Genomic DNA, 21,365 nt, shown 5'->3' on the forward strand with positions numbered 1-21,365 from the left:
CTAATTTTCAACAAATTAATCATAATTACAAATTAGATTGCATAATTAACAAGACTAGGCATTCAAACTTGTTAAACATATGCAGTAGGTCAATCAAAAATTCAAGATTTATCAACAAGAATCGCAAATATTTAATTTAACATCTTAAATTTACGAAATTTTGCATTCGAAAAACTAAAACCTTCGAAAAGTCATAGTTAGGCTTCGAATTTGAGAATTCTGGGTTCGGCAGAAAATTTTAGAATGCCTTTTACATGCGGAATTGACACAAAAATCACTCAATTCGGATGAGTAACGAAGAAACTGCCGAAAAACTGCGTACGTATAATTAAATAAACGCAATTTGCAATTAATTAACAATTACGAAAATTAATCACCCCTTTTAATTCTTGCAAATTTGTAATATTTAACCATGTTCATGCAATTTAGATTATGAAAATAATAAGGGGCTCGTGATACCACTGTTAGGTTATGATACATATGACAATTCATAAATCATGCGGAAAAACCATAAACCCAGGAAAACATATTATTTACACATAATCATTTAGCATAGATTAGATGCATACTCTTTGTTGCGTGCCTTCCCTAGCTGCGCCCGAACCGAACAAGAACAAGTCTTTAGGACTCCAAGTGTCGTCCCTCCGTAGATAGTCCACAGCACGTCCGGATCCGCCTTAAGATTGACCAACTAGAATCGCACTTAAGGTACTATTATTTTCGGCACTTTATAGGCAAATGTGTGACTGAATTTTTCTCTCAAAAACTCACTTTGAATACTTTGAAACTTGTGTTATAAATTGTGAGCCCTAGCCTCATATTTATAGCGGTATGGAAAGGGAATCGAAATCCTATTCAGATACAAATTAATTAAACCTAGAATCATACAAGAACTCTAATTTAATTAATTTATCAAATAGAATTAGGAATTTAATCATTAACCGAACTCTGCATGTTTTAGGAAACGTGCACGAACACAAACACTTGCACACACACGCACGGCAGCCACGATGGGCCCCATGCGTGCGCGCGAGCAGCAGCCCACTCAGCGCCCGCGCGCGCTGCGCGCTGCGCGTGCTGTGCGCGCTGTGCGCGCTGCGCGCAGCCTGCTGGGCCTGGCCTTGCGCTGGGCCTGGCGTGGCTGTTTGTGCGGCGCGCTTGGCTTGCTGGGCGATGGCCTGGCTTCGTGCTGGGCCTCGTCTGGCAGGCCTCGTCCGATGCTTATTCGTACGATGCGCTTCCGATTAAATTTTCCGATTCCGGAATTCATTTCCGATACGAACAATATTTAATATTTCCGATTCCGGAATTAATTTCCGTTTCGAACAAATATTTAATATTTCCGTTTCCGGAATTATTTTCCGATTCCGGTAATATTTCCGATTCTGACAATATTTCCGTTTCCGGCAATATTTCCGATTCTGGCAATATTTCCATTTCCGATAATATTTTCCGACACGTACCATGTTTCCGTTTCCGGCAACATCTACGACTTGGATAATATTTATATTTCCGATACGATCCATATTTCCGTTTCCGGCAATATCATCGTTTCCGGAGTATTCATTCCTTGCCTGTGACGATCTTAGCTCCCACTGAAACCAAGATCCGTCGGTTCCGAATATTCATAGATGGAGTATTTAATGCTATTAAATACTTGATCCGTTTACGTACTATTTGTGTGACCCTACGGGTTCAGTCAAGAGTAAGATGTGGATTAATATCATTAATTCCACTTGAACTGAAGCGGCCTCTAGCTAGGCATTCAGCTCACTTGATCTCACTGAATTATTAACTTGCTAATTAATACTGAACCGCATTTATTAGACTTATCATTGAATGCATACTTGGACCAAGGGCATTATTTCCTTCAGGGGGTGGGGTGGGTGTAGTAGTAATTTTTTTTTTTTTAATTGGATGGTGGGCCAAAAGGTGTAGTAGATATATTATTTAATTAGGTGGTGGGGTTGATAAGTTAACAAAAATGGCAAGTGTATCTCTTAAAAAAATACGGCCGGAAAAGGCAAGTGTATCTCTTAAAAAAATACGAAGGGAGTAAGTTATATAACCAGGGTAAAATGGTAAGTTCATATGCTTATTTGTGTTTGGCCCACCAATTAAACATTTCCCTTTATTTTTCTACTCCTCTCTCTAAAATTCTGGTTTCAAATTTCAAATTTCAAATTATATTTTATTTATCTTTTTCTTATTTGTAAAAGTAAAAAAGTATTTATTTTGTTAAATTTTCATTCTCTTCTAAAATCACTCAAAACTCTCTGAGGTTTCTAATCTCACAAATTATTAGGTACACCCGGTTGTATGTAGCTCTACATACAACCGGATCGTTTTGTATTTTCTAATCCCTCAAAAAAAGCACACTTTTCAGTTTAAACGCACATTTTCAGTTTAAAAGCACATTTTTCAGTTTAAAATCACATTTTTACAATTTTAATGCACATTTGTTTTTCAAATATTATGATATTGAATATCTTCTTCCAATTGGGAAAAAAACTAAACTTAAAAGGTGAGCAACCAACATCAGTTTACATATCCTCTAAAATTCTTCGCGCTCGTATGTTCTTTTGTACTAACAATGTGTTATTTTGAAATGTATCTGCTTTTAAGCTATAAAAAATGTACTTTAATTAACCTGTAAAAATGTGCTTTAAACTATAAAATTGTGCTTTTTGAGGGGTTAAAAATCATAACTACCCGGTTGCATGTAGAGCTACATACAACCTGGTGTACCATTTACCAATTGTTCTAATCTCTCTCTACTTCAACTCTTCTGGCATTTGTGTTTTTGGCAAAAGTAGGATGAAAAATCATATCGGGTCGTTCAAACTTACGATTTCAAATAATCCATGCTAAATACTTATAGAAATATACATTTTGTGATTGTAGGCCTCAAACTAAAGATTCTTGGATATGGAAAAAAATCTTAAAAATTCGACCCCTACTTCTTAAAGGCATAGGATGGAAAATAGGAACCAGATCTAATGTCCTATTTTGGCTCGACAATTAGTGTAATTTCACTAATTTGACCTCGTTATTAAACTTAGATACTTCTGATATCCAACATTAATTTGGATATCACGATAGATCAATTTATTACTCCAGCTAGCAGGTGGAATGAACATGCCCTTGCAATGGTGGTTTCTTTCTCGGTTGTCCAAGTTATCAAAGTTATTATGTCTTTATTTTGCCAGATGAACCATGTTGGGGATTTCTAGTAATGGAAAATTTACTGTTAAATTTGCCGCATGCCTAGCTCGATCACAACGTCTTTCCTATTAAATGGGAATATCAATGGGTTTAGGGAATATCAACGTCTTCAAAAAGGTTTGGGTTGCGATCTTTTTCATAATAATATGGTCAGTGTGGAAGGAGCGAAACAATCGTATCTTTCAGCAGTCTGTCATATCCACGCATCACATTAAAGACCTAATCCTTTTCCGGCTTGGATGGTGGATAAAAGGATGGGATACACACTTCCCGTACAGTTCGGAAGAGGTTATTAGAAACCCTCAATGCCTCCAATGGAGATCAACGAAGGCTTACCATCCCAAATTAACGGCAGATCCTCTTGCTTTCCAATGGGAACCTCCACAAAGTGGTCACCTCAAATGGAACGTTGACGCCTCTCTCCAACCGACCCTCAACAAAACCTCCATAGGAGGCGTGCTCAGGGACTCTGATGGAAACTTCTTATGTCTCTTCTCCTCTCCAATCCCCCACATGGAGATAAACATTGCGGAAATATTCGCAATCCACAAGGCATTAAAAATCACACAAGGCAGCAACAAATTCAAGAACTCAAGGCTCATCATCGAGTCTGACTCAGCAAACGCAGTGAAGTGGTGTAATGAGAAAAACGGTGGCCCATGGAACATTCAGTTTGTTCTAAATTTCATTAGGAACATATCAACCTCCGGGATACAAGTATCAATTCACCATAGAGGAAGAGAATCGAATGGCATAGCAGATGGGCTTGCAAAACAAGGGCTCATTAGGAGGGACGATTTCATCGCTTGGGTTTAGAAGCTGGCTGTCAATAGATAAATTTTGATCATTGTACGCACGTTTGGGCCTATTGGCTGCAGTCACATACTGAAATAAAATACCCCAATTATCAAAAAAAAAAAAAAAATGGGAATATCAATGGATCTCGAAATTGGATAATTCCCCAATAGTTTCTTTTGGCAACTTTTACATAATGGTCTTCCTACAAGGAACAACTTAGTGTATTGTATCAACGAGAATCCTAGTTGTTGCCCTTTTTGTGCCACTCACATTGAAACCCAAGATCACTTGCTTAAACAATGCCTTGTCATTAAAGACTTTCGAGACTCTTCTTTAACTATTCGTTGCCTTAGTACTCAACTTCGAGCAAATCCAATTTTTTCTTTGTTCCGTACCATGCGAAATAATGTTGGCTTACCAATTAAAAAAATTGTAACTTAATATGTGGCATATGGAAAACAAGAAATTCTACTATTTTTAAGCATCCTCCTTTCTCTGTTGTTAGACTTTACTCCCTCCGTCCCTTAATACTCGCACGGGTTTGACCGGTGCGGAGTTTAACACATTTGAATTGACTTATTAATTTAATGAGTGTTAGTTGATAGTGGGGTATTTTTTTAATATAGTTAGTGGAAAATGTGTAAGGGTGGGGAGTGGTGAGTGGGGGGTGTGAATTTTTAAATGGTTTTTTGTAGGGAGTAGGGGTGTAGGTGGGGTAGTAGGTAAGTGTGAGAAATAATATAATATTGGTGAAGATTTCCATTTATAGAAGCGGTGCAAGTATTAAGGGACGGCCCGAAAAGGAAAGCAGTGTGAGTAATAAGGGACGAAGGGAGTATAATAGAGCGTCTAAAATGTTTAATGCATGTAATATGCGTACTTGTCTTGACTCGTTGGAAATGCATTCAAATATAACTACTTCTAAATGTGCCCCTCGTTATATTCAGGTTGCCTGAACACCTCCTGCCCCTAATGCTTTTAAAATCAATTTTGATGGCTCTGTTCGTCATAACTCTGGTGCCGAAGTGGTGGTTATTAGGGATCATTTTGGAAATTATGTTGCTATTAGCTCCTACAATCCGGGAGACACGCCGACTTTTCTTCGTAGAAGCAACGGGTTAATTTTAGCAATTGAAAATAATATTAGACATATTTTCATTGAATGAGATAATTTACTAATTATTTGCAGCAATGTGCAACTTCTCTGTGGAAGATTCAGTTACTTATGTACGACATCAATACCTGCTTACACATTTTGACAGCTATACTTTGCGCCATAGTTACTTAATGACAACTTCGCGCCGTGTATATCGGGAAATTAATCGTGCAGTAGACTATGTTGCCGACATTGATCACCACATTTAAAGCTACCAAGATATATAACCTCTAACCGATATTAAATATTATTTTTATTTCTTTAGATAAATTAAAATATATTTCTATGAATATTGAGAGAAATCTATCAATTTTTTTTTAATAAACGGTCTGGTTTACACTAAAAAGAAATTGCGGGTCAATTTTAAATGTGTAATCTGAAAGGACTGTGTAAGGAAACTCAAGGATGTGAGGACGCAATCATCAAACACGCGGGACGAGGATTCCGGCGCCGCAACGTCGAAGCAAAAACAATGGTATTCTTTCTTCTTCAATTAGTCTTTTTTCTGGATTCATGTCAGTCATTTGGCCAATCATTCGATCCTATTATTTCGAGTAGATCAATGAGCAAATGTCATCTTGTTGTATGAATGTGAGTATGAACTATACATCCAAAAAAAAATAGAATTTTATTTTTATTTTTTCTGACTGAATTGTAGTTGAAAAGGTTGAAACCAGGAAATTCGAGAATTTATCTTGCGAAGAACTAGGGTTTGATTGGTTGATTGTGTTTTAGTTGGATTGAATTACGCTGCTTATCTGTTGTAAATGGATCTTATAAATTAAAAATAATGGCTGGTTTGTTAAATGATGAAGAATGAGTAGGGGGGATGGTGTGGAGGGAGGAGTAGGTGCAAGTTCAATATGACAAGAGGACGACTAACAATGAAAATGGGATCATATTATATGTGTAGGCTAATAGGATTTCTAACTCACAACATCAAATTGTTGAAATGTAGAGTATGTGATCAGTGAGGAGGTGTGTAGTGATACCAAATTAGAGTAAAGAAACAAGCTTATTCCACACTTTCTCTAACACTTGCAATAGAGTAACTGTTGGAGCGATTGATCCGCCATCCTTTAGCTACATGCATGATCAAACAATTCTTTGTTCTGTACTCTACTCCTTATGACCTTATTTACAAGTGTACGGATCTGTTGCTAGTAGCTGATAACCGAGAGAACCAAAAACGAAGAAAGACCAAGTCTCAGCCATCTCTTAACTGTGACTTCTGGCCTAACTCATAGATTTCTAGGTGAGTATGGAGAGAGAAATTAACTGATTTACCAAGCTTCTGCTATCTGTATCAGTGACTCCTGGCCTCCTTTAATTTTTCTGTCAAAGATAGATCTTGCATCCTCCATCACATATTTAATCTCATCACTGAAACAGAACACAAGTTTGATTATACTCAAACTAAATATCATCTTTTTCTTTGGGGGTGGGTGGATGGGTGGGTAGTTTTCACTGACCAAGTCCTTTAAGATCCTAGGAAGAGAATGAAAATAATCTGAGGGAACATGACACTCTATTGAAAAAGTTCCCTGCTGCAACAAGATTCAGAAAGAAAAGAAATATAGTACGTCAGAAGTTCCTTACCGGTTCGTTAGCCAAGGATAATGCTAGTTGGTTTCTCACCAGAACGAGGAAGAAGAAGGGATTAAGAGATACGTCGAAAAACACATTACAGTACATTATTGTAAAGGATAATTTTGTGTAAACATTTTAAATCCTCAATTTTGGGAGGTTCAATAATGTGCAACTAATTCTAAATGGGAGGAGCATTTAGCCTATATACAATAAGGAATAAGAGATCATCTACCATGTACAGTTTTTGCACCAATATATCATATCACAAACATTGGTGTATGATCATCCAAAGGTGGTTGAGGTATCCTACTAATTAGTTTCAAAAAAGGAAGGTATCCCTACAAATTGCATTTATGTCACGTAATCTTTAACTTGGCTTGTTTTCGTCATAACTATCAAACTCGGCCAGCTTGTCCATGCCTTGGATGGCCGAATACATGTCATTCATAGAGCTCTCCAGAGTTTTGTCAGATACTGTGTGAATCTGAAAGGTAAAATAAGTTGAAAATATTCAGCCACCATTTTGTAGAACATCCAATCAAGGGAGAAGTTTTATGAATGACAAGAGTCACACTCCTACTCCTATATAGGATGTAGTTTAAATAACCATCAAACGTAACAGACATACATACCAATCGAAGTAAGCGCTGAAAAGGCGTCATTGCAGAGTCAGGAGGCTGGTTGCTTTCTGAACCACCATTTAATGGCAGGGAAGAAGTTGATGTCTCAGATGTTGCAGAGTGAGGAAGCTGCAGGTTGCTTTCTGAACCACCATCTAATAGAAGGGAAGAAGTTGATGTGTCGGATGTTGCAGAGTGAGGAAGCTGCAGGTTGCTTTCTGAACCACCATCTAATGGCAGGGGAGAAGTTGATGTAACAGATGTTCCAAGAGCAGCAAACTTGTCTTGCACCTCAGTCTCATGTTCAGCTATTATTGCTCCAACTTCCTCATCAGAAGAAACAAAAAACTCATCTAAATCAGCAGTAGAAGGTGTCACTGGAGTTGAAGCTAAATCAGCAGTAGCCGGTGTCACTGGATCTGAAACACATAACGTGTTCCTTCTCTGGAGCACAAATTTTTTAGTTGTTGTTGGACCGCCTCTAGGGTGGCGGCTTGGAGCATTCCTAGGAGTGATTTTGGGTGAGGATATAAACATCGAATCCATAAAGTCTTTCTCTTTTGGCAGTTTCCGAGGCTTCTTTACTTGTTGCTTATTCAGAGGTTGATGCTTATCTGGTGGCTGCTGCAGTGCTTCAGAATTTCGCTTCATATTAAGATGCTGGAATAAGCCATGAAATTCACTGTCAGAATTCAGTTTGTCTTATGAGAAAAACACTTCTAAATTTTCGTTAAATATCTGTCAGAAAGTTTCTGATTTCAACGAGCTAGCTTAAAGTTGAGTTGAGCTCAAGGCTGGTTAAGTGTAAAGAGTCATATAAAAAGGGGTGAGGTTTGAAGCAAAAACTCCTCTAAGTATAGTGAACCATTTACGCAAAGCATACACATTTTGTTGACTATAAGCATCATTATCAGAGCATACAAATTACAATATATAGTTGCCTGATCATTTGTATTCCTTACCTCATTTTCAGTCTTTTTTGTGTAGGAACCATGACTATCCAAGGTCGAAACACAGCGAGGCGTGCGTTCATCATGAGTATGACAGTCCTCTGGTTGATTATCTGTTGAATTTATTAAATCATTCATGGCTGAGATATTATTATCCATCGAACTGGTAAGAGCTCTAATAGGTCTCGATTGTACCTGGAAGGCAAATTAAGTAAATATATCAACATTCACCAGGCAATGCATAGTATGTAGTATTCCTAGGGTGAAAAATGATGCTTTTCTAAAGAGGGTTTTACACTTTTTGTACACCTTGTACCACATTTTCATGAAATGACATCGTGGAAATGACGAAATGCCTTGCCTCTGTTAATTGTTATTTCATTTGTAGATCTTCAAACAGTAGAGGCTTTTCTGTCATGTTACTATTTTACTTCATTCAGAAATGGAATAGGAACTAGGGTGGGTGAGGTTTATGCAGACATACCGACTGATGTGTGATCTTGGTAACCACTTGGGTTGCTTGAATTATTTCAAGATCAAAAGGGTCGAAACGGTTTCCACTTTCTCTACTCTGTTCCAGTATCGGGGTTTCAGAAACGACTTCATGATCCAAAACAGTCGACGTCTTCAATGGAGTTGTCACTGCATAATATTGAGAAATTACAGTAGTGATCAATAATAATGGTTTAGACATGTATGATAAATTTGAGTCTAAGAATTCCATTAAACCACCTTTTTCTGTCTTCTGCTGCTGTGGCTTCTCTGGTGGTGTCATTATTTGAGTTTGAATCACACCCTGTGATTTTAACTGATTTCAGATTGTATTACAGAATACAGATTCAAATGCTGTAATAAGCGAGGAAACTCAAATCAAACTTCAGTATAGCTTTATCACGAGACTAAATAGAAAAAAGTATTGCTTAGAAATCGAGGCAAGTTCAATCAAATTGGCAAAGAAAAATAGAAAATCAAGCAAGGGAACAATGAAGCTGAAATCTCTGCTAATAGAGATGATTTTTTTTTTTTTTACAGGATCGAAGGTGAAATTAAATGAAGAATAATATTATATTTTCAGTACATTTAGTTAATGTATTGTTCAATTAAACTATAAATTGAAGAATGGTTGCACAAAAAAAAAAACTATTCCTTTTTCAACAAAGAGAATAGAAAAATGAAACCCATAAATTAATGAAAAAAGTAATGGAGACTGTCCAGTTATTTACTGAAGTTATAAAACTATCATCAAATATACTGAAAATACTAAACAAAACCCATAAATCTGAGATTAGTACGTGTTTCTTCCGAGAAAATAAAAGAAAAAACAGAGATGAATGCTGCTCTGTTTATTCAAAACCGTAAAGTTAACACGAAGTAGAATATTTCAAATAATGAATGCTGAAATCAAATGAAATTAGAAGAATTAAACGAAGAATGATTAACTACGAAATTTGGGAATTTTGATGCGTGTTTAATCAAAAGAATTGTAGGAATTTGTGTAAAAACAGAGGGTTTCTTTTCAAGAACTCTTTTAAGTTGATAAAGAATCAAACCCAGAAAAAATATTCTACAAACACAGAGAAAATTACACGAATTTAGTGGGCTTGTTCCAGATTCTTGATCGATAGTATTAACAATTGAAAAGTTAAGCAATTACAGAAGAACATAAAAATGGGTTTTGAGAGTTACACGAATACACGACGATTCTTCGAAAGAAAAGAAAACCTTTACCTGTTTGTTAGCAATGGAGAAGGATGTTCTCTCACGAGAAGAAGAAGAAGAAGAAGAAGAAGAAGAAGAAGAAGAAGAAGAAGAATGAAGTGCCGTGGGGCTGTGACAAGAAATGGGAGGGAAGGAGTTTGAAGCAGGGCCTTTTTAAACTATATGATGATGCCGCCTAATTTAGTTTAACAGACTATATAGTACCCGACGGTTTATATCTAAATGTTATTCATGAAATTTAAACTATAATTATATATAATCATCATCTAAATATATCTTAACTTTTCTTTCGAATTAAAATTAATTATAGATAGATTTGTTCTACCCTATTCAGTGGCTTATTTATAAACAGTTAAAATAAATAATGGTACACGTAGATAAAATTATTTTCATCTACATCAATTATCCGCGTCAAATATAAAGTATTTCATCGATCTGTGTTGTTTAATTCGATAGTCATACCCACCTAATATTTGTCCAACCATTTACCTTATCACTTAACACCTACCTCTACCATCTAATTTATTCTGCTAGAGATGGCTTCAAAGCGGGGTGGGGCGGGTGCGGATGATATTCTCCCCACTCCGTTACCGATACATGTATTCACAACCGCCTAAAACCAAATAGGCCCAACATCTTTTAGTTGGAGAGTTTTGAATTTCAAACTTTATCAGTCTAGTATAATAATATGTCTTCAAGTTTTGTGCAAACTAATATTTTGTCATTAGGTTGTGCCTTTGATCTAATATTTACCAATGCATAATAAATTGTTCTGTAGATCAAAGGAACTCATACTTGAATCTGTTGGAACTAATCGTGGATTTTAGGATACAGGGACCAAACTAATGGTACAAAAACAACCTGATATGCGCACCAAGGTTCAAATGATTTAATGTACAAGTCCCTATGCTGCAGATTCCTGTCGACCTAAATTCCATGGAAAAAATGCATATGTTCCATTGTTACTTTCTTGGAGTATACTTTCTGGAACTTTATATTTGTCATTATTATGCTTAAATTTATATTTATCTTAAACTAACATACTGATCATACTACTGCACAAAATGATTACACTTGGGTTTTGTTTAACAGATTTATCATCCATAAGAAAAATATGAGAACCTCTCACAAGGTGTTGAAACATTCAAGATCAGATAAACATATCTCTCATAACCCAAGTAAAGGAACACCTCAAGACTCTCAACTATAATTAAAGAAAAATTCTGACTTTGAGTCGAATATGAGGTATGTCTCTTTCAACAATTTGTTATTTTTTTTTAATATGGAACCTAAGCAAAGTAGTGTTCCTTGATTTAATAACTAGACTATATGAATGCCTAAGTGAGGGGGAACAACGCATGTCACTAGTTGTTTCTAGTGATTCATTAGCAATATATTTTATTCTCTCACTAAAAGGGTTATTAAAAATGTAGGAAAATCTTATATAAGTTTGAATTCGTTGAAGTTTCCTTGAATTTCCCTTAAGATTCATTGAATTGTGTATTATACGTGTAGAGTTTATGTGAATTGTCTTCCTTATAATTGACACTACAACTTTTCTATGTTTTGTATGTAGTCATGAGCTAGAATTGGATTAAGGACCCATTGATGTCTTTGTAATATTACCCTTAGTTTCCAAACTGCTTATGCGTTAATAAAAAGGAAAACTAAGCAAAAAGTGAAATTTCAATTCCTTATGGAACAAAATTAACAAGGCTTTTACATTCGATCCATGTGCACTCTTAAGAATGTCCAAATCCTGTGAATGTGTGATAATTTATTTCTTCCATGATATCCACCAATTAAACTCTTGTTCCTCACAAAATTATTTCCTACACTTTTCCTACCGCATCTCTACAACATATTAGAGATCACAAAATCAATTCGTATCAAACATTGATTTCTTTTTTCTTTTCAAAAAAATTCTCAAAAACTCATCATTGTCTAAAAATCCTCTACTAATTAAATATTCCTCATTTGTCACTTAAATGATGTAGCAATTATTGAGGGGGAACTAATGAGGAAGGTCATCAATAGAGTTGCCATGTATAATTTTGAAAGAAAAATTAAAGGAAATGAAAAAATAGGAGACAAAAGAACAAAAAAGAAAAGAAAAGAGGGGAATAAAAGGAGAGTTGTGTGAAGGAAGTAATAGAAGGGATAAGAAGTTCATACAAGCAGTTAAGTTTCCAAGTTGAAATACAAATGAAGTTGTCAATATCTCAAAGAATTATCTTTCAAAAATATCAAGTTCTTTAATGCTTCACAAGGGAACTTACACCATAAATGTAAGTTCCTACAAAAATTGAATCAACTATAAAAAAACTTCAAAGAAATTATACGAAGAAAATAAAATTGTGTACTGCTATAGAAGAATAGAAGATAAACTGAAGGAACAATAATTTATTTTATGAGAAAGAACTTCAGTTGAAAGATCGAGAAAAAGGGAGTTGAGGTATCCATGAGAAACAAGTGACAAAGGAATACATCTATTCATCCCAAAAGCCCGCCTATCTTACCTAATAAATTAGCCTTTTATTATCTATTTCTTTTGGAACTCACTGGACATTTGGCTTACTTTTTTAATGTGTTGCACTTTGGTGAAAATGAGATAATACTTGTTAACAACTACACTTTAGCTTCTTTGACTGATTTATTGATGTATGCGTGAGGATGGCTAATATTACTAGATTGACGTTGGAGCAAATTAATCTTTTTTTTTTGCCTCTTGTTTGACCATTAACTATATGTTCTTGGTGGTGTGGTGTCATAATAAGTTTGGAAGATTGTTTATAAATCCTTGAAACGAAATACACTTTTTGATGATGTCAAAGGGGGAAGAGAAAAGGCAAAGATACTTATTTCCTACTTTTATAAGACGATTAATAGTTATTTATGTTTTATTCTCTACTAATTCGTACATCATCCACTCATCAAGTGTTATGTCATGTCATGGACAACCAAAAATCAATACAATGAGGTTTGAATACGAGACCTAAAGTATAGATGATAACTCTCATTACCATCTTAACCAACCACAATTTGTATTTTATCTCTTCACATTAATTTATAAATAAATGTTTACGTGAAGTTTAAAGCAACTAAACTTTTACGTGACATTTTATTTTGTATGGACTATTTTAATAAAAAAAATAAAAATAAAGCATTAGGACAACCATGAAAAAATATGATGTCACAAGTCTCATAATCATGAACTATAGAAACACCCTGGATAGCTACATATATATCTAATTTGATGTTTATTAATTTAAAACACATTGTCCCACATTTCCACTAGAAAGCAAATTATACAATTGTAAGATGATCTAATTGAAAAATTTCTTGGCATGATAAATGATGTAGTTTGTCTTTGTAGTTGACGAACTTAATGGATATTTTTCACTTTATGAATACATTTATTTTTGGTCAAATGTTGAGATTAATAATAATTTAAATTTTAACTATTCAATGTAGCAACCGGGGCATTTCCCGGACCGCAAACTTGTTGAACCATAATAAAGTGTCACGGATAAAACTCCATTCCAAACTATCAAAAGCTTTACTAAGATCAATTTTTAGGGCCATACATTTAGTCTTTTCACTAGCTTTATTAAAAATGTGTGCAACCTCCTTAATAATAATAACAACAACAACATTTTCATCAATAGTTCGACCATAATACAGCTAGATTGCAAAGGGCTGATAAGGTCAGGGAACAAAGTTTCTATTCTATTTGAAATTATTTTAGTGACTAGTTTATAAATAGAATTGCAAACCAATGGGCCTAAATTCCTTCATGCATGAGGGAATGTCTATTTTAGACATAACTAAGAGTTATTTATTTCAGAAGGAATTGAGCTAGAAGTAAAACAATCTTGAATGAACCTAGTAATTGGTTGTCGTAACTGTTTCCAAAATTTATGGAGGTTATAGACCATTAGGGCCCGGGATTTTAATGGGATTCATTTGAAATAAAATGCATTTAATTTCATCAGAAGAGGGTGTGTCAGTAAAAAAAACAAATCATATGTCTCCTTTACTAGCCTAGAACTAATAGGGATATAATACCTAAGGCTAGAAGAGTGAGTAGTGGTGAGGACATTCATAAAATACAGTCTTGCCATAGTCTTAAGAACTTCTTGGTCATGAATCCAGACATCATCATTATTTTTCAAACAAAGAATTTTGCTTCTGGATTTTTTAACTTTTGCAATGGTGTGAAAATATTTAGTATTTCAGTCAGCATATTTCCTCCAATTCAAACCATCCTCTTGAGCCCAAATTACTCTCTACAAGAGCTGTCAAAAATCGACCCGACCCGAAAACCGACCCGAACCCGACCCGAAAATACTGGGTCCTGAACAAGATTTTGTGACCCGTAACCCGAACCCGAACAACCCGAAAAGGAATGGGTCAAAACCCGACCGAACCCGTTTTGGACCCGACCGATTGAAAATCATTGTATTTATAGTAATAAATGAGAATATGAGAAAATTTAAGCATAATAGACAACTTGTTTTTACTATTGTTGTGTGTAATATGATTTTAATTTGAATTATACGTCATTTTATCGTTGAATTTGACTAAATATAAACTTTCGTAGGAAAATTTGTTAATTTGTGCCAATATTTTGTATATTTATCACCTAAATTAATGAAAATATAATGCGCGTTTTAAAATCTCTCAACCCGTTGGGTCGACCCGAACCCGAAAGTTCTGGGTCTTGAACAAGCATTTGTAAACCCGAACCCGAAAGTGACCGACCCGATTCAACCCGAACCCGAAAGTAATTTTTTACAACCCGACCCGACCGACCCGTTTGACAGGTCTACTCTCTACATATGATAAATACTATTAAGCTCAGAAAGTAGTGTTATCAAGTGTTAAAAGCCATTTTTTTTTTTAAAAAAAAAAAACTAATTTTTAGGTCCGGACGATGCCACGAGTTACTACATTAATAAAATTTTATTTCTTAATTTTTATTTTTGAAATGATAATATGAAACATGTCATGTCTTAGTAGTAAGGCTTTATCCTCTAATCACAAGGTTGGGGGTTTAAACCTTATGCAAACCATATTTCACATTTTTTTCATGTATGTAAAAATCACAGAGTGAATGACTAATAAGCAGAGAGCCACATGTCAAATAAACTTATTTAGAAACGCCTCTTAATATATAGTATAGATTTTAAGGCGTTGAAATCGAATAAAATTTGACCAAAATTTAAAAAATAGAATTGAGTTTTATTGCGTTTAAAAGTAAAAGTTCTTTGAAAAAGCAAAAATATTAACAAAGATTCTCAACTTGACTTCTCAAAGACTCAAGTCTAGGTCAAGTTGAGTAAGATTTCAGTATAGTTCGAACCAAATAAATTTCATTTTTCATAAAAATTTCATTCATGTACAATCATGTATATTTTCGCATTTCATTACTAAAAATTTCTTTTGAAACAATCAACCTACTCCTCGATCCCCCCACCTATAACATATTACATGCACCCGGGTGCACCGTACATCCTCTCACATTTTCTCCTTATATGTAAAGAGAAAATATGATAGGACAACCAATTCACATAAAATTACCTTTGGATGTACGTTTCACCCGAATGTACCCAATAATTTCCATTCCCCATCCCCATCCCCATCCCCCTTATTGCTTGGAACACCATTTTCAACCCAAAGCCCCAAGTGGTCTTATGCTCCGTCGAGCGAGTCCCCTTAATAAATTTTTTTCTAGACAAATCAGGTTGAAAAATTCTCCACGGTAACAAAAATTTGATTCAATTGTATTAAATCAACTCATTCTTTATCATCCCACGTATTTTTTTCACTCACCATTCACCAACATCCCTCCAGCTGCTTGTCTACGTCCTCTAAGATCCTGGGAAGAGAATCAGGATAATCTGAGAGAACACACATCTCCAAGAAGAAGAGGAAAGAACATACTGGTAATCTTACTTAGGCATCGGAGGGGATCCTCGAACCACCGCCGAGGCTAGTTAATCTATTATGTTGTGCAGATACCAGCCGGCCCGCACTACCAACGGAAGTTCAGCTATTCTTATTCCACACCCGGAACAGTCTCATATTATCATCGTACAAATCTCTATCGGATTATAAGTACACCTTACAATCGTCTCGTTCTTGGAATCAGAAACATAAGCCACTTCAAGCACTGTATGTATCAGCTCATCGTTTATATCTCTGATGTGAACCATCAGATTTTGGTTGGGCAGCAGTTAAAACCAAAACCATGTAATCAAGAAATAAAAACCTCATCAGTCATCAGTAAAGATTTTGTTTGACTAAAGGCATTGTTATGGGATTATATAATGTACAGTTGTAGGATTACTTATTTGTATGCCATACCAAGGTCGTTGATGTGTCACTGCTGGTAGGAAGAAAGTAACCTTTGTTTTTTGTTTTATACTGCATGATTTGTTGATCATGAGCAGCATTCCTTGATTGTACCTGGATCTCTGGAAGGCAAAATAAAACTTATTAACATTTACCAGGTACTGCCTATATTGTACTAGCAGGCTGAACAATAATGCTTTTCTACGAAGGCTTTCCCTAAAATGACCATCATTATATAGCTTTTCCTACAATTTTTTTAATTGTGGCAACCCACCCCCTATTTTATTTTACCAATTTAGTTCACTCAAATGATATAGGGACTAAGGTGGCAATATTGTTAAATTTAGTTTTTGAAACTGTAAACTAAGTGTAAAGAATCATAAAAAAGAAATTAAGGGGTGAGGTTTAAAGCAAAAAGTCCTTCAAGTATAGTGAAAAAAATGAACTACAGTTAACCATTTATGCAAAGCATACATATTTTGTTGACTAAAAGCATCATTATCAGAGCATACAAATTACAATATATAGTTGCCGGATAATTTGTATACCTTACCTGATTTTCAGTATTTTTTGTGTAGGAATCATGAGGATCCAAGGTGGAAACACAGCGGTCAGCGAGGCGTGCGTTCATCATGAGTATGACAGTCCTCTGGTTGATTTGGAGACCCATATGAATTTATTAAACTATTTTTGGTAAGAGCTCTCTTAGGTCTCTGTTGTACCTGGAAGGCAAATTAAATATTGAACATTCACCAGGCAATGCATTGTAGCATACTACTCCCTCCATTTCTTTTTGATGTATCCATTTGGAATCTGGTGTGGTTTTTAAGAAAATTGGAATATTGATTTGTATGGGTATAAGTGTAATGATTGGGTGTAAGAGAAATGATTGGGTTTAAGAGAATATAATAAATAAAGGAGTGAAAAAATAATAAAGAAATAAGGTAAGAGAGAGGAGTGATAATGATGGGTGATAAAGGAGGTGAGAGAGTGGGTATATGGGGAAGGGAAAAGAATTAAATATTATGGGTGGGGAAAATTAGGTGGGAATATGGGTAGAATCTTTAGGTATTTTGGTAATTAGATAGAAATGTAAGGGTATTTTAGGATAAAATGTATGTCCAAAAATAGAATAGATTCTAAATGGATACAACAATATGAAATGCTTAAAATGGAAACGGATACAACAAAAAGAAACGGAGGGAGTAGCATGGATCATGTAGTATTCCTTGGGTGAAAAATAATGCTTTTCTAAACAAGGTTTTACACCTTTCATGAACACCTCATACCACATTTTCATGAAATGACATCGTGGAAATGATCTTCAAACGATAGATGCTTTTCTGTCATTTTATTATTTTACTTGATCCAGAAATGGAATAGGAATTTGTTGTTAAACACTTAAACGTAATCTAGGGTAGTTTATGATTTATGAAAACTTTAAGCTAAGGCTGGCTAAGTATAAATCATTATTGAGGTTTATGCAGACATACCGACTGTCTTGTGCTCTTGATAGCCTTCTTTGCAGGTTCAAAAATGTTTCCACAAACGACTCCATGATTAAAAACAGTCGACATTTTCATTGTAGAATATTGAGGAATCTCAGTAGAGACATTAGAGCCGTCATGTGAGCTCAAGAATTCCATCATACCATCTTCTCCTGTCTGCTGCTGTGGCTTCTCTGGTGGTGTCATTATTTGAGTTTGAATCAGATTGTATTACAGATTCAAATTGTTGGAAATTCTCATTGGGAAACACAAAGGAAAAAAGGGTGAGTGAAAATTCAAGAGTCCCACATTGGAAAAACTCTTCATATTCCTCTTGTTTATTAATTGGGGAATGAGTGTAACTCTTGTTTAAGAAAGTGTGAGAATGGTATGGGTGGACACATCACACACACGCGCGCGCGCGCGCCGGGCCGGCCGCGGGCCGTGGGCCTTGGTACTTGGTACTTGGTACTTGGTACTTGGTACTTGGTACTTGGTACTTGGTACTTGGTAATGCGGTTCGCTGGGGTGGGGTGGGTTTTGTGGGTCAACCCTATTCTTTTTGGTAACTGGACCGTTTTGCTTAAGTCATTGTTACGGGAATCTGTATTGATTACGTAACCGTTGGATTAATTACCATTAATTACGTCCGTTACTACATTCAATGTCTCTGACCGTTTTTGGCTGTTGCAACATTCATTCCCTCAGCCGTTTTTGTCTGTTGCAATGCTTTCCTTCTAATTATTTAAATCAGAGTTTCAGTTCCCTTCACACAGAAAATCATACACACAAAATACGAAAACACATTCTTACTCTCACACAAAATTGCTCTCGGTTTTGGGCATACGTTCTGACTCCATCCGGCTTTGTGAGTGCACACAACGTCGGAGTTGCGCTAATCCTGGAGGGCGACCGCATTCTGTTCTACTGCACCGGGAGGTAGCGCGGAATCGTCTTTTAGGACACTGGGTGTCCACGACGCAACAATTGTTCTTCGTTCAGTTCATCAAATCAGATAAGTTTGTTCTAATTTTCGCTTTAATCGCAACACAAATTAATAAGTGAGGAAACTCAAATCAAACTTCAGCATTGCTTCATAATGAAAAAAACAACTTTTCACTTCCGTATTGCTTAGAAATCGAGGCAAATTTCAATCTATTACAGATTCAAGTACTGCTATCTTATTTGCCATCAAATTGGCAAAGAAAATAGAAAATCAAGGTAACATCACAAAAAGCTGAAATCTCTGCTAATGAAAATGATTTTATTTTTTGACAGGATTGAAGGTGAATTAATGAAGAAACTATTCCTTTTCAAAGAAAAAAAAAGAAACCTTTAGATTGAATAACAAATTGTCCAATTATTCACATCAGCAATAAAATACAATGAAAAATGCAATGACAAAAATACCGAAAAAATTACCAAAAACAACGAAAAACTTGACACCTAAACAAGAACCACACATCTGAGATTAGTGTTTCTCTCAAGAAAATTAAAGAAAAAACAGAGAGATGGATGTTGCTCTGTTTATTCAGAACTGCAAAGTTAATACGAACTACGAAGTAGAAGATTGCAAAGTATGAATGCTGAAATCAAACGAAATTAGTGAAATGAGACAAAGTTAATGTGATTAATTAAACAAAATTTGGGAAATTTTGATGTGTTTAATCAATCGAATTTTTAGGAATTGAGAAAACCCCAACAAAAGAATTCTACTAACATTTAAATACACAGAAAATTATACGAATTTAATGGGTTTGTTCCAGATTCTAGATCGATAGTATTAACAATTGAAAATTTAAGCAATTGCAGAAGAATATAAAAAATGGGTTTTGAAAGTAACACGATGATTCTTGAAAAGAAAAGAAATGCTTTATCTGTTTGTTAGCAATGGAGAACGCTGGTCTCTCACCAGAAGGAGAAAATAGAAGAAGAAGAAGAATTAGAATGAAGTGCCTTGAGCTGTAACAAGAAATGGGAGGGAAAGGGTATTTTTAAAAAATACCATGACCCCGTCGATGCCGCCTAGTTTACTTATATCAAGTAGAGTTCGTTACTTGAAAAAAAAATTGCTATCAATTATTGGAGGTATGTTATCAAAAAGGAAACAATGGTACGAATGGTATGACAGTTGCTTTAGGTGTTTGGGCGACTAGCAAAAATTGTAGGCACTGGGACTAGGCAAACAATCATTTTTAAATAGGAAAATTATTTTACATAAGTATATTTGATGTGAACCGGGAACAAAAGAACTTTTGCAAACAAACTCGGACATTTTCTTTTATAATGTACATATTTCTTCATTATGAAAATATAATACTACAAAGTGAATGTACATTCGCTCTTGATTGGAAGTGGAACAAGTGTGGAAAAATCATTATCCTCACAAGATAGGCTCTAATGCTTTATATGTATTGATTGACTATTTGTCTTTATATTAACTTGCATTTTATCTCAAAAGGAAAACAATAATAGGAATCAGAAATTTCATGAATGTATGCACAAACCGCAAAGAACATTATATTTTGAATCACACAATGGTCACAATCCATCAACGTACAAACTACTATTATAATATGATTAACAATAATGAAATTTTTATTAAACTAATTTTAGGAAACTAAACATGACCATATCACGAGTCTTCCCTTTCTGAATGCAATACTTTCTCAAAACACCCTCCTTTATAAACCCACCTTTCTCCAACACCCTTTGTGACCCCTTATTCTCTACATCCACAAGAGCCTCAACCCTCTCCAACTCCGGCCGCTCCTCGAATATCGTAAACATCACCGCCTTCACCGCCCACGTAGCCACCCCTCGGCCCCAATACTCAGATGCCAAGACATAACCCAATTCTCCCCTACACTTATCATTTCCTGTGTTACAAGTAACAGAAATAGCACCAATTGCCCTATTGTTTAGGCATATTACCCTATAGTAAGGATGGGTTAGAACAAACTTGTTTATGTACTCTATGGCTTGGTCCCTAGAAGTGTAGGTGTCCCAACGGCAAAATTGTGTCACTTGATCATCTGATACCCATACCATCAGATCATCCACGTCGGTAGCCGGATCCAACGGCCGAATCGAAAGGTTGGAATGATCTAGTTCATCATTTTGATGATGTTGGGTGGCCATAATTTCTAGTTTTGAAATTTTGATTAATATATATATATATATATATATATATATATATATATATATATATATATATATATATTGGATTTAAAGTTGATATTGGCATCAAACAACAACATTATGTTAGTATATATACACACACATATATAATGATACTATACAATGAACTACAAATGAGGTAGTTTCTAGTAAGGTTCAAGTTGTGGATATTTGATTTTGGGAGTGGTCAACTTTGGTGTTGACTTATGGCCGCCATTATTGACTTCATATCTATCATTGCTGGATGGCCAATTATGCAAGGCCGCAAGCCAGAATTAGTTGT

At 35.3% G+C, this 21,365-nt stretch overlaps 3 protein-coding genes and 2 long non-coding RNA genes across 7 annotated transcripts; 2 read left to right on the forward strand and 3 right to left on the reverse strand.

Moving 5' to 3' along the window:
- Nucleotides 1-3,297: 3,297 nt before the first annotated feature.
- Nucleotides 3,298-4,041, forward strand: LOC130463385 (uncharacterized). Its single transcript, XM_056832497.1, has one exon. The coding sequence runs from the start codon at nucleotides 3,298-3,300 to the stop codon at nucleotides 4,039-4,041; it is 744 nt and encodes a 247-aa protein (XP_056688475.1).
- A 1,425-nt stretch (nucleotides 4,042-5,466) lies between these two features.
- On the forward strand, nucleotides 5,467-18,059 carry LOC130466314 (uncharacterized). The gene is made up of 4 exons (XR_008926407.1): nucleotides 5,467-5,654; nucleotides 8,377-11,303; nucleotides 16,994-17,108; nucleotides 17,932-18,059. It is a non-coding gene; the product is annotated as an uncharacterized lncRNA (long non-coding RNA).
- LOC130466313 (uncharacterized) lies at nucleotides 6,980-8,519 on the reverse strand. The gene is made up of 3 exons (XM_056835187.1): nucleotides 8,352-8,519; nucleotides 7,402-8,049; nucleotides 6,980-7,253 (listed from the first exon to the last, which is right to left on the reverse strand). The coding sequence occupies exons 1-3, from the start codon at nucleotides 8,496-8,498 to the stop codon at nucleotides 7,137-7,139; spliced, it is 912 nt and encodes a 303-aa protein (XP_056691165.1). The 5' UTR covers nucleotides 8,499-8,519; the 3' UTR covers nucleotides 6,980-7,136.
- LOC130466315 (uncharacterized) lies at nucleotides 15,711-18,046 on the reverse strand. Of its 3 annotated transcripts, XR_008926410.1 has the most exons (4): nucleotides 17,909-18,046; nucleotides 16,969-17,137; nucleotides 16,428-16,537; nucleotides 15,711-16,262 (listed from the first exon to the last, which is right to left on the reverse strand). It is a non-coding gene; the product is annotated as an uncharacterized lncRNA (long non-coding RNA). The 3 variants fall into 3 exon arrangements; XR_008926408.1 differs by having other exon boundaries at nucleotides 15,711-16,537; XR_008926409.1 differs by having other exon boundaries at nucleotides 15,711-16,537; nucleotides 16,964-17,137.
- Nucleotides 18,060-20,359: 2,300 nt separating the features above from the next.
- Nucleotides 20,360-21,087, reverse strand: LOC110792248 (uncharacterized). The gene has a single exon (XM_021997067.2). The coding sequence runs from the start codon at nucleotides 21,041-21,043 to the stop codon at nucleotides 20,504-20,506; it is 540 nt and encodes a 179-aa protein (XP_021852759.1). The 5' UTR covers nucleotides 21,044-21,087; the 3' UTR covers nucleotides 20,360-20,503.
- Between the last annotated feature and the right edge of the window lie 278 nt (nucleotides 21,088-21,365).

Source organism: Spinacia oleracea, chromosome 1, assembly GCF_020520425.1.
Source record: "Spinacia oleracea cultivar Varoflay chromosome 1, BTI_SOV_V1, whole genome shotgun sequence".
NCBI classification, from domain to species: domain Eukaryota; kingdom Viridiplantae; phylum Streptophyta; class Magnoliopsida; order Caryophyllales; family Amaranthaceae; genus Spinacia; species Spinacia oleracea.